At 41.8% G+C, this 17707-nt stretch overlaps 1 protein-coding gene across 1 annotated transcript; it reads right to left on the bottom strand.

Annotated features, from left to right (window-relative positions):
- Positions 1 to 10889: 10889 nt before the first annotated feature.
- On the bottom strand, positions 10890 to 15830 carry linc.pou2af1 (lnc RNA pou2af1). Its single transcript, XM_049725929.2, has 5 exons — positions 15230 to 15830; positions 13466 to 13566; positions 13163 to 13214; positions 12329 to 12639; positions 10890 to 11408 (listed from the first exon to the last, which is right to left on the bottom strand). The coding sequence occupies exons 1-5, from the start codon at positions 15234 to 15236 to the stop codon at positions 11070 to 11072; spliced, it is 810 nt and encodes a 269-aa protein (XP_049581886.1). The 5' UTR covers positions 15237 to 15830; the 3' UTR covers positions 10890 to 11069.
- Between the last annotated feature and the right edge of the window lie 1877 nt (positions 15831 to 17707).

The raw sequence follows: 17707 nt of genomic DNA, 5'->3' as shown, positions 1-17707 counted from the left end.
AGGCCAACAATGTATTAAAATTGAAAATCATATAAGAATCCCAATGAATGTTAAGCTGCTCCACCACTTCTACTCATCTCATATAAAACTACAAAAGTTTAGTGTCTTAAATCATGTCTCTGAACCTTACCATAAACACAAATGATAAAATACTCAGTCTAAAAGACAGTCAGAACAGCTGCAGAAATCTTTATTCTAATTTCAGTCTTTGCTTTTTGTTGGGCCCGAAAGCACCGTATGCGACAGCATAGAGGGAAACACCTGCATGTACTTCAAGGTTCACTGGACAGAAATGCAAAACGGGAACTAATAAATATAGCAATAAAAAAAACAAACGCACAAACTGATGGTAGGTATTATTCTAAATTGTATTTTTGAAGAATCATCTTGCAACTACTGTAATAATATGATTTTTCTCAATATAAGAAAATATAATGAAAGCAATCGTTACGTTAACTGTGGCTATTATGCTTATCACACCTAAAATGTAGTCTGATGATTTATGCCATGTTTAACAGTATTTTGCGATGCAAATATTGTACTGTGATTTAACTGTAAAAAAATAATAAAATGTTCTTTTTTCTGGATTTTTAGCTGTTTTGCGTTGTGAGAGTGCTTGGAGAATGTCGAAGCAAATATTTTTGATCATTTGCATTTGTGACTATTCAAAGCAAATTGTTCACTACAATCACCGAGTAGTGCAGCTTTTTTGATGAGATCACATTTCAGAAAAGGGTACGAAAACACCGCAAGCTTTTACGTTACAGATGAGGAAGATTTCTTTTTACTATACACGTCCACATGCTTTAATATTGTCTTCAGGGTGGTAGCAGTATATAAACGTTCTACCTAACCTATTAATTTCAGGTATTTTGCTAAACACTCCTAATCAGTTTATATTCTACATATAACACGCAAATGCAACAATATGGACCGTAGATTATTTTATTGTATCTCTCTGTATTGGGGTAATTTGATAGTGAGGGAAAATCTGTTTAAGGGGAAACTTAAAGTCAAGGGGCCCTAATTTTTGGGCCAAGCTCAAATCTGGCGAAAATGTGCAGCGTAACTGGTTAACAGGGCCACCATCGTGCGCCATTGTGGAATGGAACAAGTTGACTCACGGACAATCAAAGCACACTCCCTTCACTCCCATTAAAATCAGGGTGGAGGAAGCACACCAGTGTTTGATATTGCAGAAGCAGTAATAGAAACTGGGGTTAGTGAGAAGTTATGACCTATTCCGCTGGGACGTAGCGTGTCTATCAAATTCATAATCACGCTTAACAATTGCGGCTGTTTTTGCGCCAAGCGCAAACTACCTTAATAATAATAATAATAATAATAATAATAATAATAATAATAATAATAATAATTCATTTAATTTATATAGTGCTTTTCAACGACCCACAGACGCTTACAGGGAATAAAAAGGGTGGGGATGTACGGGGTGGCGAGACAATACTTTCTGGTACCTTTCTGTTATTTGTATCATCCATCCGTCCATCCATCCATCCATCCATCCATCCATCCATCCATCCATCCATCCATCCATCCATCCATCCATCCATCCATCCATCCATCCATCCATTTTCTGTACCGCTTGTCCCCATGGGGGTTGCAGGCGTGCTGGAGCTTACCCCAGCAGTCATTGGGCAGTAGGCAGGGGACACCCTGAATCGGTTGCCAGCCAATTGCAGGGTACACAGAGACGAACAACCATCCGCACTTGCACTCACACCTAGGGGCAATTTTGAGTGCCTACCATGCAAGTTGTTTGGGATGTTGGAGGAAACCGGAGTACCCGGAGAAAACCCACGCGGGCACGGGGACAACATGCAAACACCACACAGGGAAGGCCGGAGGTGGAATCGAACCCGCACCCTCCTAACTGTGAGGCGAACGTGCTGACATAATAATAATAATAATAATAATAATAATAATAATAATAATAATAATAATAATATCGTAGTTTTTAAATAATCCCACTTGTGGGCAAACACCTATGGGGGATGAAGGGTCAGATACTACATCTTCAAGATAGTGTCTTTGGGGTTTGATACATGAGGTTTGCCGACATGCAATATTTAAGTTGCCATCTACTCATTCTGTATTTAATGAGGATACCTGCTCATGTTATGCATTTCCCCACTTGCAGTAAAATAGCACTGGGCACACACTGCACATGCAGTATTTAAGAAGCTAGTGGATAGCATCTACTCATTCTGTATTTAATGAGGATACTTGCTCATGTGTGTTTCCCTTCTTGCAGTGAAATAGCCCTGGGCGCTGTTTGTTGTCCTCCATGCATGTTGGAGGCTTGGGATGGAGTGTATAGGAAGGTGATTGATTCAATGGGAGTTTGCTCTGTTTGCCCCTGGGGTATCGGTTAGGATACAAATGACAGGAGAATGAGGTTGGGATTTAGCAGCTCTAATCTCATTGCAGGCACAGGCAAGGAACAACATGGAGTGGAGTATTCAGGCATGAATTGCAATGGCAGGATGGTCCAGGCATAACTGCTAATTACGAAGAGTGTAAGGACAAAAATGTGGTGGTCGTCCTACAGTAAACAGGGAAACAATGCTGCACATGAGTGGGAATACTAAGTCGAATACCCTTAAAAATGCTGCGGTAATAACAACTCAATTTGGGTGACAAATTGGACCATTTTTGTCAGAAACGGACAGGACAACCAAGTGCGAGACACTGCTTTATTGACCTCTCTGAGACAAGGGAAGTGGAGATCAAGCAAAGGGGCGAGACGTAGACGTGGTCATGGACAGGCGTGGGGTGGATCCTCAGTGACCTCGGAAGACGGAGGCAGACAGCAGAAATAACCTTGAGGACGGGGAACAGTCCCACAAAGCGGGGCACCAATTTGTGGGACTCCACCCAGAGTGGAAGGTCCCGCGCAGAGAGCCCCACGCTGTGAACCACTCAGTACGTCGGGGCCAGCATCCGGTGCCTGGCGAGCATGGCTGCCGACGGTTCGAAGTGGGCGGGCACGAGCCCTGACCCACGCCAAATAGCAGCAGTGAACAGGGCCGACGAGCAGGTGGCACTCTGCTCCTGATGGTTGAAAAGTGGCAGCTGGTAGCCGAACACGCACTGGAATGGGGACAGGTCTGGCAGAGCTCGGGAGCGTGTTGTGAGCGTTGCTACCCACGGTGTGTGGTTACGGGATGGCAGGTGAGGCGGGAGTTGGGGCTGGGCTGGTTCTGAACCGCCGCTCTCATTTGTTCCTCAATGTCCCGGGAGACGGAGGTGACCACGACGGAGTCGGGGTGGATGTTGGGGGCTGCACGCTCCACCTGCTGTCCTTCAGGAAAAGCACACGTCAGGGCCTCCGCCTTGGTGTTGCGGGACCCCGTTCAATCGGAGAGCATGAAGTTAAACCTCCCGAAGAACAGGAGCCACGGGCTTGACGGGAGTTCAATCTTTTGGCTGTCCTAATGTACTCCAAATTGTGATGGTGCGTCCAAACTATGAAGGAGGTGGCCGCACCCTCAAGCCAGTGTCTCTACTTCTCCAGGGCCAACATCACTGCAAGGTGTTTCCAATTGCCAATGTCGTAGTTGCGTTCGGAGGTTGACAGACGGTGGGAGAAGAGAGCGCATGGGTGCAGCTTCCCGTCCAAGCTGGAGTGCTGAGAGAGGAGGGCCCCCACGCCTACGTCCGAATCGTCCACCTCAACCACAAATTGTCATTCTGTGTCAGGCATCTGCAGGATAGGGGCGGAGGTGAAGCATCTCTTGTCTCTTGCATGTGAGGGTGGTGAGTGGTGAGGCGACCAAGCTGTAGTTTCCGATGAACCGCTTATAGAAGTTGGTGAAGCCGAGGAATTGCTGCAACTTCTTTCCCGTGGTGGGCACTGTTAGAGATTTGCTCACTCCAACTTATTTTGCAAGAACCAAACAGGAGACAAGCAAGTTCTTTTAGACACCTGCAGGTGGAGAGTCCATTCGTCGCTGTCTGAACAGCGATTATCGAATGAAGTCTGAAAAGTCTCCTTCCTGCAAGGGCATATTTATTAGGAGGAACAGAGTGGGGGTGAGCGTGGACAGGTTTGGTGAACCCCCGGCCTCTGGTAAGATCAGAGCAGGGGGTGTTTTACGATGTTGTGGGAAACAGAACAACTTTGATTGCTTCCTCTGCAGCTAGTCAATCAGTTCAAAAAATCTTAGCACTTTGTTCTACTACTTTTGTTAAGACAGGACAGGCGAGTTTAATTATTACAGGTTACATTCCAACATAATCATAGGATCAAGATAACCTGGAAAACCCTAACAGGCACCAGCCAGGAAGTTACCACCTCCACTTTTGCCAGGTCCACCCAGAAGCTGCCTTCGGTTGGTTATGATGTAGCCTAGGAAGGACACCGATTACGCGTGGAACTCACACTTCTCCGCCTTGACAAAGTTTTCAAGAAGGCAGCGGAGGACGGACTGGACATGAGTCACGTGCTCCTCCTTGGTTTGGGAGAAGATGAGGATGTCGTACAGGTAGATGAAGATGAAGCGGTTGAGCATGTCCCGGAGGACATCGTTCACCAGGGCCTGGAAAACGGTGGGGGCATTGGTGAGGCCAAACTGGACCACCAAATATTCGTAGTCGCCACTGGGGGTGTTGAACACCATCTTCCACTCGTCCCCCTTCCGGATGCAAACAAGGTGATAAGCGTTCCTTTGGTCCAACTTGTTGAAGCCCGTGGCCCCCTTCAAGGAGTTCAAACACCGACGACAGCATAACGATTCTTCGCCATGATGTCATTCAACCAGCGATAGTCTATCTATGGGCGCAGCGTGCCGTTCTTCTTGCCCATGAAGAAGAATCTGGCCCCGGCCGGTGAAGAGGAGGCGTGAGTTATAACGGCGTGAGGGAGCCTTGATGTACTCCATCGCTTCTTTCTCTTTGGAATTAACAATGAGTACAGGTGGCCCTTGGGTGGGACGGCACTCTTTAATAGGTTAATGGCGCAATCGTAGGGGCGATGGGGCCGGAGGGAAGTGGCCTTGGCCTTGCTGAAGACCTCCCCAAGGTCGAGGTAACAGGATAGCACCAGAGAGAGGTCAGGTGGCGGACAGAAACTGTGGGAGGCAGCTGCAACTACTGTCCCCTTCAGGCTGGTTTGATAGCAGCTGGGGCTCCATCCCAGTACTGTCCCAGTCTCCCAGTCTATGTAGGGGTTATGCCGGCGCAGCCAGGGGTGACCTGGTGCGGACAGGAGGTGAAATTGAGTGGTCTCTTGGTAGTTGCCGGACAAGAGCAGCGTTAACCGAGGGGTGATGTGCCTAACTGTGGCTAGGGGCTGCCCGTCCAGAGCTCGTGCGGGGATGGACACCAATAGGGGCTTAGAGCCGACTTATAGCCGTCGAACGAGGCTTGTGTGATTTTTTTATTTTTGTGTGGTCACCAAGGTTAAGCAATATATATCAGAGTTGGGTTTTGTAAATGCTGATGTTGTTTTGCATTCTTCATGTAGGCAATGTAAATGACGTGATAAAAGCTGCTTTGATTATGCAGACATCATGCCATCAGAATACATTACAACAGACCACCATTGATTTCAATACTGCTATTGGTTATCCTAAAGAAAAAATTGCTGTGGTTGTTGCTTTTTTTTTTGCAGTTGTTATAAATAAAAGCATACAATTACAACTTGAAATGGTTCCCTACAGCTATAGGAGTTGACTGACTACAAGGCTAAACTATAACAATCACACCATGTAAAGAACAAACAAGTCACAATATCTTAACAATATGCTATGTCAAACTTTTGAAATGTTGACGCATGTAATATACCAAAATTGCTGCACCATGCCTGCAGAGTATATAACTGCTTGGCAGTCCTCTAAACTGTACCGACACACCCCCAGCGCCATAAATTATAATTAGTGTCAAGTTGTAAAAGCTTCCAGCTTCCTCATCAACACTTCTCGTCTACTCCTCGCTACCAGGATGAAAATTGCTATCATATATCACACCCTTAAATTGGAGTGTGTGTTGTGAAACTGTTGTTCCATAGCTAATAAAGGCCAAGGCCTGTAAATTGAATCCCCACCTTAAAGGTGTACCAGTCAAAAAGTTGAAACATTCTGCTGTCATCTACTTTCTATTGTCACATAAAGTCAAAGCAATAACAAAGGTAAACATGCTAAAGCACAAATGTTTTCGTTAATCTGCTAGCAAGGGAATAGGGGGACATCTTGACATATCACTTTGGTGCAGCAGTAGGAAAGGAATTGCAAGGACATAAAACGCAAAACCAAGACCTTTGTTTCTTCTATTGATAATGCTTCGCTGTATCTCATTCTCCTTCTTTACCACACCTCTGCAATGTAAACATACATATCCACATACTGTATGACCATTCCACTTCCAAACTGGAGTGGGAACACAAGTCAGATAAGAAGTCACCGTTCCTTATCGTACTGTCTAAAAGGATGTTCATAAGAAATACAGTTTTTCTGTTGTGCTTGAGGACCATGCAAACTCCACTTCTCATGCTCTGACCACATGTGTTAAAAAGCTACATTATATTATAATAATAATTAATAATTATAATTTATTCCCCCTCGTCACATGCAACCCTCGGGCCTGTACGTGGCTTGTCAGCCATTCTGATTAAGTACTAATTCCAAACTGCAGACCACAAGGCTGAATTGTGTGTGCGTATGTGTGTGTATGAGCGAGCAGGTATGTGTGATGAAGGGAGCCGCTCCACCTGGTCTTGGCCTGTGTGATCATGTCAAGGCCTGAACGTGTTTTGACCTGCAGTGCAAACAAATCTGCTCTTCACTTTCACCTTTCACTTAAGGCTCTCGCTGTCTTTGCTCAGTAAATACACACGTGATGGTTGCATATCCTTGGGCCGTTAAGCGTGAGGACAGTGCTGGCCCTTGACTTGTGCAGCAGATCCAAACTTGAGCTGAGAGCACAAGATACAATCGTTTAGAGGGGGTTGCAGCTGAACCGTGCTTACACAGCTGCCCTCCCTGAATAAATACAGTAGTTAAACACCAACAAGGAATGAAAGAATATCCAATATGTTAACAGTCGATGAACAGACTTTGGAAATAAGTAAATGTTGGCGGAACTTCATAACGTCCATCCATCCATCCATCCATCCATCCATCCATCCATCCATCCATCCATCCATCCATCCATCCATCCATCCATCCATCCATCCATCCATCCATCCATCCATCCATCCATCCATCCATCCATCCATCCATCCATTTTCTGAACCGCTTAGTCCCCACGGGGGTCGCCGGGCGTGCTGGAGCCTATCCCAGCCGTCATCGGGCAGTAGGCGGGGGACACCCTGAACCGGTTGCCAGCCAATCGCAGGGCACACAGAGACAAACAACCATTCGCACTCGCACCTAGGGACAATTCGGAGTGATCAATCGGCCTACCAAGCATGTTTTTGGGATGTGGGAGGAAACCGGAGTGCCCGGAGAAAACCCACGCAGGCTCGGGGAGAACATGCAAACTCCGCACAGGGAGGGCCGGAGGTGGAATCGCACCCGCACCCTCCTAACTGTGAGGCGGACGTGCTACCCAGTGCACCACCGAGCCGCCACTTCATAACGTACTTTTAATAAACAAAGACTGAGCGATTCTTTAGAAATATCTTCAATACATTCACCATTCAGGGACTGACAATTTACCACGGAACTTCCCTATTTGGAACATAAGCAGGTTCATGGAACATCTGTGCCAGGTGTATTTACAGTTAATCTAAGTTAAACATTAGTTTCCCTACATCACCCTCAAGCGTGGAGAACACAAGGCGCCTGTGTTGACGCAAAAGGGACTCTCCCACTCTTTAGTACTACACATGCACATTGAGCTGTGGTAAAGTGGATTTTATGGCTTATAAACCAACAAGATTTTCATAAGCAGGCAACTCACAATTTAAGCAGAGTGGGGACGCAGCACAACTTTGAGGTCAAAGAGTGCAACTGTTTCTGACGTGAACGTTTTTTAGCACTTGGCTCGTATTAGTTTAGAAATGACTGGTCTTCCAAGGTAAAATGTATTGCATGAATTTACATTTGCAATCAATCAAACACAATGATGGAATTTCTCAGCCACTGACGAAGAACATAACCCTTGTCTATTCATTTTCTGAACCAAGCCAGTTGATGATCACAGGGAGTTCGAGCTTATCCTCGCTGACTTTTGGTAAGGGGTTCTCAATCAATCACAGGGCACATATAGCGGTAAACAAACATTGACTGAAACTGCACCCTAATAATTGTATTTAATTCTTAATATTAAAACTTTCACACATTTTTATTTGATCTTGTCTTTGTGTAATGCATGGAAATTACTGAACAAACAGTGTACAGTTGAATAGCAATCCAACAATCTACAGAAGAATATTCAGTAACCACAAAGAAAGCCATTTAGTGAATCTGACCTGACCTCCACATGTGAAGGCATGTGTCAGAAAAGTAAAGTACGTACACAATGTGCACACGCGCCTGCTTTCACACATGCACGTGCATGCCCAGCAATCTCTTAATTCTTAACTTTGACAATGAAATGTAGCTACTACAAAACATCAGGAATGCGCTGCGAGAACTTGTGAGTGTTATGCAAGCTATCAAATCCTCTTTCTCCTCTTTCTCATTGTTGTGTTCTCTTTTTTTCTCCCCACAGTAGAAATTTAACCCATTGTATAAATACCTGTTATAAAAAAACGTTCACTATTCATTGTTGAAGTTATTTAATAACCAGTATTTTTCATAAAACACTTTTAATAACATGGGCTCAACAAACAAATAAAAAATTGTACTATTTTTGTGATTACTCACAGAAGTTGCACTTGAAAACATGCTTGGACATATGAGATGGAAAGATTGTCCCACGTTTGGACATCTTAGAAGAGATATTTGTAATAGTGCTTGCTGTTTATTAGTTCAAAGGGATGACTGCATTCATTCTATCATTACAAAAAATACTAGCAATCTGTCTATGGATTGAAGTGTTACCCCAATGTAACAAAACAGGCCACAGTTGGAAATTTGTGACAATAGTCAGACCTCTCACATTTTTGCAAATATTTTTTGATGGGACAACACTGATGAGGCGTAAAGCTTGCGCATGAAAGCAGGGTAACCTCATTGTTGGCTATTCTCAAAATAACTTCCCATAACCACTGATGTACTACACTTGTACACTTTTCCTATGTGCAATCAATTAGCAGAATCAATGCACGTAAAAACACATCCTAGTGTAATTAAATCATCAACATGCCATTACATATTCACTCTCATGCCATAACATGACTCACACTCGTTAAGCCATTGAGATGTAGTTATATGTTTTCATAATGCCAGCATTTACGTTCATTTTTAGACCTTCATTTGCTAAAAATCTCATTATCGTTACAAAATGAGGCAATTATTTTCAAACTTTTTTCTAAATAACGTCAAGTGAATTCTAAACTTTTAGTGGTAAGCAATCACTAAGGGCCTTTTCTATTACTCTCCCGCCACGGGTGACCCATTCACCTGACAATTACCTGGTTCCCCTTTTTGGTGCAGGAGATCGAACTAAATTTTGGGGGATTTGATTGAGCTCCAATGGATGTCATCGTATTTCATTCATAAAAATGACAACGTTCACCAAACCCTCTGTATCATTGTAGGCTTCAATTCATTGAACAAATTATTCATATTCTTATCATCTTTAAAGTTGTTCCACGTTAGTTTTCTGTTTTTGCTGCAAGTTGCTACAAGTTGTGTTTTTTATAGTTAGACTGCTACAAAATGAAGAGTAGTAACTATAGTATAAATTCTGCTCAAGGTAAGAAAGTATTTGGAGTTCATTATTTGTCACCTCCATTTTATTAATGTACACTTATCAGCACAAATAAGTTACATAAGTAGTCAGACCAGTTACATAAGTAATCAAATGGTCTGATTCAATGGTCATATTTACTTATACTATTTGTATTTCCGTATAATTTGGAAAATGGAAGGATAAGTCTTACTTATGTTGAAAGATAAAAGCAACATTTATTATTATTATTATTAATTGGAAATTCTACTGTATATAGCCAGTGTTTGCTAACACATTCTGATTACATATTATATATATATTCCCATGTGTTGAGGTTTTGAGAATTTTCACATTTCATATCAGGACCTAACACTCTGAGGTTTGAGGATCACTGGGGTAGTGTTAAATTAAAAAAAAAAATCAGAAATGTTGAACAGATGTTCTTAGTCCAAATTGATTTCAATATATGTATGTCTTGTTTTGCATTTTAATTATTTTTTTATGCTTTTAAGGAAGGCGAAATCGGAAAATATTCGCATATGAGGGGCTGAAATTAGAGGATTTTTAGAAGATTAAAAAAAAGATTTAATGAATTGTTCGTTGTTCCTTTTTATTGTTTTTGTGTCCAATAAACTTGCTGGCAAAAATGTTTTACTAAATGTTTTACTCATCTAGCTTCTTATGCTTTACGGTCATTGTGTTTTACATCAATCCGAGTTTGACAGTTTGGCCATTTAGTTCTGTAGCCACTGTGGAGAGGAGCATCCCCATACAACATTCAAATGCACACACACATAAAAAATGATGGCTTTACCTCTAACCTTGCTTCTTCCCCAAGGTAAGATGGTATAGGCTCCAACTTGTCCTACAACCCTAAGAAAACAAATGGTATTGAAAATGGAAGGGTTGAAAATTTATACACACAAATCTTACCTATAGGTCCAGATTATACATAGATTTCTCTAGACTATGATGTGGAATTAGTAGCATTACCTGCACTGCTGTGAGCACCTAAAATTTTACTAAGATCACAACACACAGTTTCACTTGAAAAGTTCTATATAATGTATAGGACAACTGAGAGCACATAATGAGTGTTGTAATATTTTATTAAAAAAAGCAAACTTGTCATGAGTATGAAAATAAATCTGAGGAATTTAAAAAAATGTCAGCCACTTCATCCATCCATTATCCATTCATCATATTCACACCACCCTCGCTTATTTAGAAGCAGATCCTTACCAGTTGCTTGAAAAGCAATAAACTTGTCATCATAAAACATTATAACACATTTCAGTGCTCATTGCAATATTGCTCTTGAAATAATTCTCTTCCATGAGGCAGGGGTATGCATAGTTTGTGGAAGGGATGTAAGGCGAGTATTCAGGAACGCAGAAGCTCTCCTGTGGGTCGGTCCAGCACTGAGGCAGGCAGTAACAGTCCTGAAGGGTGCAGTGCTGGTTGTGGTAGTGCTCTGAGGAGTAGCTAATGAAGTTGGTTGGCGAATCGTAGCAGGAGGAAGAGGAAGATGAGAAAGAATCCTGCGGCGAGTAGCTGTTGTGATCCACTGGGCTGCGCAGCTTTACTGACTCTGGTGAGGAGCAGGGAGCCTAAAAGAGATGATTGCAGTTTAGTGAATAATGAGATTCCAGTATTCAAAACCACAAAAACAAATATGATAATTACAAAGGAAAATGCAGTTTGCAAATACAGCCGCTCATTTCCATCTTTAAACTGCAATTCAGTCTAAAAACTGTATTCTACGCATGTTTTAGGATGGACCTTTTTGAATGGCCAGAATAATAATAAAATTAACTATTGTAGTTATTATTATTTTGAGAAATTGTAAACATGTTCAGTCTGCAAATGCAACTTTGTGGGTTACAACAACTTGGATTACAAAGAATTTACACAGTTCTAACGTAATCATAGTTTCTTGACATTTACGAGTCATCATTATTAATATTAATCAATTAATAATTATTAATAATATAATTAATAATTATCATTAACAGCAAAGAAAGGTAATCTAATTGGACCATTTTTTTTCCGAATTCTATCAAACTGATATTCCTTTACCTGAATCAGAATCATAGTAGCATCAAAAATGTTTGTGACGCCTGTTATAGTGTACATGCACAATGTACATTTGGAAGACAAAGAAATTATAGTTGTTGGGCAAATATCTTCAGACAATTATCTGAGCTAATGCACAAAATAACCTGTTTCAAATTGCCCCTTTATTTTGTTCATTAAATTAGTTGAGCTACAGGAGAGAGATGTGTGGTAGTTTTGAAAATAGCTGGTGTGACGCGGTGCATTCTGGGACTTGCAGTACTTAGTTAAACTGGCCAGCGGCTTAACTTGTGGTCTGATTGGCCTGTTGTATATTTTAAGACTGATTTTTGAGTTTTTTTTTTTTTAAGACGCAGTTAGTCAAAATCATAAGCATAAGATGCATTATTCATACGACCAATAGTAGTATTTTCGAGGTTTTATGATGAACAATAAGTCTGCTGTGCAAACGTACCAGCCCGGGGCCATAGTTGTCTGAGTCCAAGGCAAGGCCGTGACTCCAGTGCAGCGGCAAGGACGGAGGGAGAGGAAGGGAGCTGTTGTAGCAACCATCGCTGTCGTTGATCATGATGCTTCCATTGTAGCAGTCAGGAGGCATCATTGTGTCCCCAAACGACTGCTGGCTGCACGTAAAGCTGTTCCCCCGTGCCTGAATGCTACACCCGTTGTCGGGGACTGTGAAGGAGGTGGGGCGGAGCTGCACGGCGGTTGAGCTGTAAGTACCGGGGTCCACGATGGAGGCGGCTGTGGCATCCACATAGCTACCTGCGTTTAGAATAAATAAATAAACTCGCAAGTTGTGAATTTTAAAAAAGTTCAACATTCCACCATGAAACAGTTACATGGAAATGGAACAACCTCCACGTTTAACGAGTAAGTTCATCTAATTAGTGGGAGGGGCACATTCTCACCCTCCCCAAAAAATTGCGAGTCAATGCTGCTAACCCTATATTCTCTGGTGCTCTTGAAAGGGTTAAAAATCAAAGTCGGGCTGAAAATAATCGTAGGTCCATCTAAACACTGCTATAAATACAAAAAGCCTTAAATAGTAACTTTAGACACTTTCACAACCAGTACGTAATTGAATGCCCAGATGCAGAATTCTCTCCCACCTCTTTTTGGCAGGTAGAGCATCTACTAATTAACAAGAAGAAATTTGACTGGGCCCATAATTTAATCATCACCAGCGGACAAAAAAATGTAGCCAACATTTATAAATAGGAGTACGGCGCACTTCCATTTGTATTGTCTGCTTTTGCAATGGTTTGATACGACTGTGGAGACTTACTTGGAAGAGGTGACGCACATAAAGCCTGAAGATCCACGCAGTGTTGGGATAGCTATATATCAGAGAAAATGCAACATTTAAACAGGGGGATGGCAGAAGCATTTTTCGAAATCTGTTTTGTGTTCAAAGTGTGATCAGAATTGCATGTGCAGTGCACATTATGTGTACATAATATTGTTTGAGTGTGTTTTGCTGGGAAGGCACTCATTAATTTGCATATAAAGTATATTTCTGTTAGCGACCCTTGATACAGATTACAGGCAATACAGTGACATGACTAATATGTGCTGAGAGTGGAATTACCGTTTTCACTTTTTTACAGTTGGCCTCGCGGGCTCTGTGCCTCTGCAGGAGCTCTTTGACTGTGGTCTTAACCCTCACTCCCTGGTACACCCGGGGCTTATCTGCAATGGTGGTGGTGTGTGTGGGGGGGCGGGGGGGGGGGGGGGGGGGGCATGACACTCCTGTTTACCTAATAGTGGACAATAACAAACATCCGCTCGGCTCCCAGCCTCCCCCCCAACAACTGAACAAATCCTCGGGAATCCCTAAAAAAAAAAAAATCTCTGGGCAACAATTAAGTATTTGTTTGTTTCTGATTTATTGTGCGCTCATGTGTGAAGAACACATTTTTCTCTCACACAAAAAACATGTGACATACAGCATTAAAGTTCATGTATCGTGAAGGTATTTGAAAAGGTGCACGTATTTTACGCATGGAAAAAAAAATTGCACATTTGCTTTTATTCAGCAAGTTCTTTTCCGGTTTTCATCGTGCGTTAAAACGCGTAAAAGCGCGCACCGTCACATGCTATATTCCGGTGAGCCCCATACGCTCTTCCCGGGTCAACTCGCCCCTTTCCAGCTATTATTGAAACTTCCAACCACGGAGCGAGTGCACGCAGCTTTCACTCCAAGCGTCGACTGCTCGACGCGCTCTTTCAACCACCTCACCCAAACAAGAAAATGTCGGTAAGATGTTGAAATTATGCAACTGTAAGTGTACATTTATGCTCTTATGTGTAATGGATTGAAATGGCGGACATTAATCTGAGGTGTAAATGTGTTTCATTCATTCCGGATCGTTGATACTGTAGAAAAACGCGCCGCGTTTGCGTAAAATACAGATTTGGGGTGGAGGGGGGAGTGTTGCTTAATCGAGTCGAATAATCTCCTTCCATTTGTGGAAAAGCAATGAAAATGTTTGTGAGAAAACTCAACTTTTCAGAATTTGATAGTAAAGTTGTGATCTTATTTTTATTTTTATTTTTTCTTATTTTATTATGATGTCTGTGCTGCGTGTAGTCAAATTGCCATCTCCGATCTCTGTTACTATTTATTCAAATCGACCTGCACGGTTTATGTTAGCGAGATGTGTCTTAAATTCCTCTGAATGGGAATAAGGATCCAATGGAAACGGTTGCAGATAAGCTGCTGATTTATGCCCAAAGGCTCGGAATAGTCAGGAATGCCGAATTGATAAGGCGCTAATCAGAAAACGAGGAACACCATCTGATAAATATTCATGCATCTAAATGCTAGTCCATGATTTGTCTTAAACGTGGCAAATGGAGAGCCAAAATTTAACGGCAGACACAGCCCACTGTAACTCGTTTAGTCATAATCGCCTGTTACACAACACCATAAGACAAAGAAAGAAAACTGTCCAAATGTTAGTTCTTTTTTCGATAGGCCGTTGAAAAAAAAAACAAAACTATATTGTGCTCTGAAAACGCAAGATAACACATAATAAAAACAACTAAATAAATAATAAGATTAGTAAGAGGCAGCACAGGGTAATTTGAATAAAAAGGACTCCCCTGCTGAACTCAAAAATATAGGTGGTATCAAAATGTAAATATGTGTTATCTTTTGTTAACTTGGCAATATGTCCAACTTTGAACGAAAGTAGCTGCTGCGAAGTGGAAGGGAAAACACACGTCCCCCGCATGGTTTCCTGAATGCTTTACTTTTCATTTCAAGCATCACTGGTGTTCTCTTTTTGTGTTTAACAGGAAAAAGGGTACAAATGGATTGGACTTGGTGAAAATTCTTCTCCAAACTCACCAGACATGACGACAGAGATGATGAAAAATTTCCCTGATGAAGACCCGTGGGGCTCCTCAATGTCCTTTTCTGCCTCAGCACAATGACCAAGAACGAAAATTGTACAAAAGTCTCCAAAAATATCAACACAAATCTGTTAGAGCAGCGTCAGGGCATACAACAATATTGTTATATAGCTGGGAACATATTAGTTTGGGATTTTCTCCCTCCATGCCTACTATTTAAAACCCCTAGAACTCAATGATTTGACAAAGATTTGATTGCGCGTTACTTTCGATTTGAATATTCAGAGGCAACCGAGTTAAATCGATTTTTCAGCAAAATTCACTAAATTGGTGCAGTCTATATGTACACTTTTAATATATCATGACTTTATTTTATATTTTGATCGAAAATAAACGGTATTTTTATTCATTTATCGTTCTTTTGCAAGATGACAACAGCACACACCCCTCATTAAGCACTTCGGCACAGTGCGTTTTGTGCGCAATTTAAATACCACAATTTTATTTTAATACATTATCGGATATTAATAGGGCTCAGCCAACAAGTCATTACCACGATCGGGCACATTTAAGGCTTTAATACTGAAAAACGGTGATAAAAGTGGGACTTGGGTGGGCGTGGCAAAGGGTAGTAGCCGTCTTTGGATCCACGGGCCTTCAGCAAGTGCAGAAAGTGCAGAAACAAGTCCGCTTATGACGGTTGAAGCGTTACACAATCAATCTCTGTAATTAAAACATATCATTATGCTTTTTCTTGATTCTTTATGGTTTTATTTATTAACCAACTACTAAAAGATGAATGAAAATGAAGGACATGTTGACTCAGTTCAAATAAACGTTTTTCATTCTGCATTTACTCGTTTGTTGCTGTACATTTTTTGGGTTTTGAAAACTAGAGAAAGAAAAATATTTCATCATCCAATAATACATATTTATACATTATGTCATAGCGTAACTTACCTTTTCCTCATTTAGATTAAGCAAAGTGCTTATAGACAAACAATCCTTGCCATAAGCTCAAGATGAATATAATATAGTAGCAACCAAAGCACGTTTGGAATTTTGTATGTAATTTTATTATTATTATTATATTTTTACCAACATTACTCATAGTAGTGGTTGTCAGTAGTAATGTACTGGAGGAGAAATCAAACGGTCTTCACACTTGGATGCTGTAAATTACTGTTGTTATTATTAATTTATGTGTAACGGCAATATTTAATTTTATTATATTGTGGGGGTGGGGTGTGATTTGTATTTTGCATACAATAATGCTTTTTTTCGGCATTTCGTTAATGTAATGCACAGTACTGTCCTTTTTCATGCAGGGACCGTCGCCCACTCGCTAAGTTTAGGCGATGAAAGATCTCCCCATAGTGGTCAAAATGAGAACGTCATCTTTCCTTCAACCCATCCTCAAATAGATTTTCTTTTCCATCTTTTCAATCGGCCCTATTTTATTTAATAAAACGTCATCCACAATGATATTATGATGATGCACTGTCTTGTAAATCTTCAGTCAATCCAAATCACCCCAAAAATATTTTTTTGATTAATAGGCATGTTTCCCTTATCTGGCTTCAGATAAAATGTTATCACAGATAACTGCTGCGAATACTTTTGTTGAGGTATTTCTCTTTCATTAACTGCCATTAAAGTGAAATATGTTTTATTAAATATCAGGAAAACCATTAAACTCACTACATATCATCTATCTATCTATCTATCTATCTATCTATCTATCTATCTATCTATCTATCTATCTATCTATCTATCTATCTATCTATCTATCTATCTATCTATCTATCTATCTATCTATCTATCTATCTATCTATCTATCTATCTATCTGTCTGTCTACCTGTCTGTCTGTGTGTCGGTCGGCCTGCCTGCTTGCCTGCCTGCCTGTCTGTCAGTGTGTGTAAATATATATATATATATATATATATATATATACACACACACACACACACACACACACACACACACACACACACACACACACACACACACACACACACACACACACACATACCCAAACGCTCTGTGAGGGTCTGCTGGGAACGTCTGCGTCTGGCAGAATCTCCTGTCAGGAAGAGCTTCAACTCCCACCTCCGGCAGAGCTTTTCCCACGTCCCGGGGGAGGCGGGGGACATTGAGTCTGAGTGGACCACCATGTTCCGCGCCTCCATTGTTGAGGCGGCCGACTGAAGCTGTGGCCGTAAGGTCGTTGGTGCCTGTCGTGGCGGCAATCCCCGAACCCGCTGGTGGACACCGGCGGTAAGGGATGCCGTCAAGCTGAAGAAGGAGTCCTATCGGGCCGTTTTGGCCTGCGGGACTCCGGAGGCAGCTGACAGGTACCGGATGGCCAAGCGGAACGCGGCTTCGGCGGTTGCTGAGGCAAAAACCCGGGCGTGGGTGGAGTTTGGCGAGGCCATGGAGAATGACTTCCGGACGGCTTTGAGGAAATTCTGG

The sequence above is a fragment of the Syngnathus scovelli genome, chromosome 7 (genome assembly GCF_024217435.2).
Source record: "Syngnathus scovelli strain Florida chromosome 7, RoL_Ssco_1.2, whole genome shotgun sequence".
NCBI lineage: Eukaryota > Metazoa > Chordata > Actinopteri > Syngnathiformes > Syngnathidae > Syngnathus > Syngnathus scovelli.
The sequence above is the reverse complement of the archived record's forward strand: the minus strand, read 5'-3'. Positions and strand labels throughout refer to the sequence as shown.

Excerpts from the sequence above, each read along its gene's own strand:
- linc.pou2af1 (XM_049725929.2), bottom strand. Across the intron at positions 13,215-13,465 it reads ACTGTAAAAAAGTGAAAACG|CTATCCCAACACTGCGTGGA; the intron begins GTAATTCCACTC and ends TCTGATATATAG. Across the intron at positions 11,409-12,328 it reads ACAACTATGGCCCCGGGCTG|GCTCCCTGCTCCTCACCAGA; the intron begins GTACGTTTGCAC and ends CATCTCTTTTAG.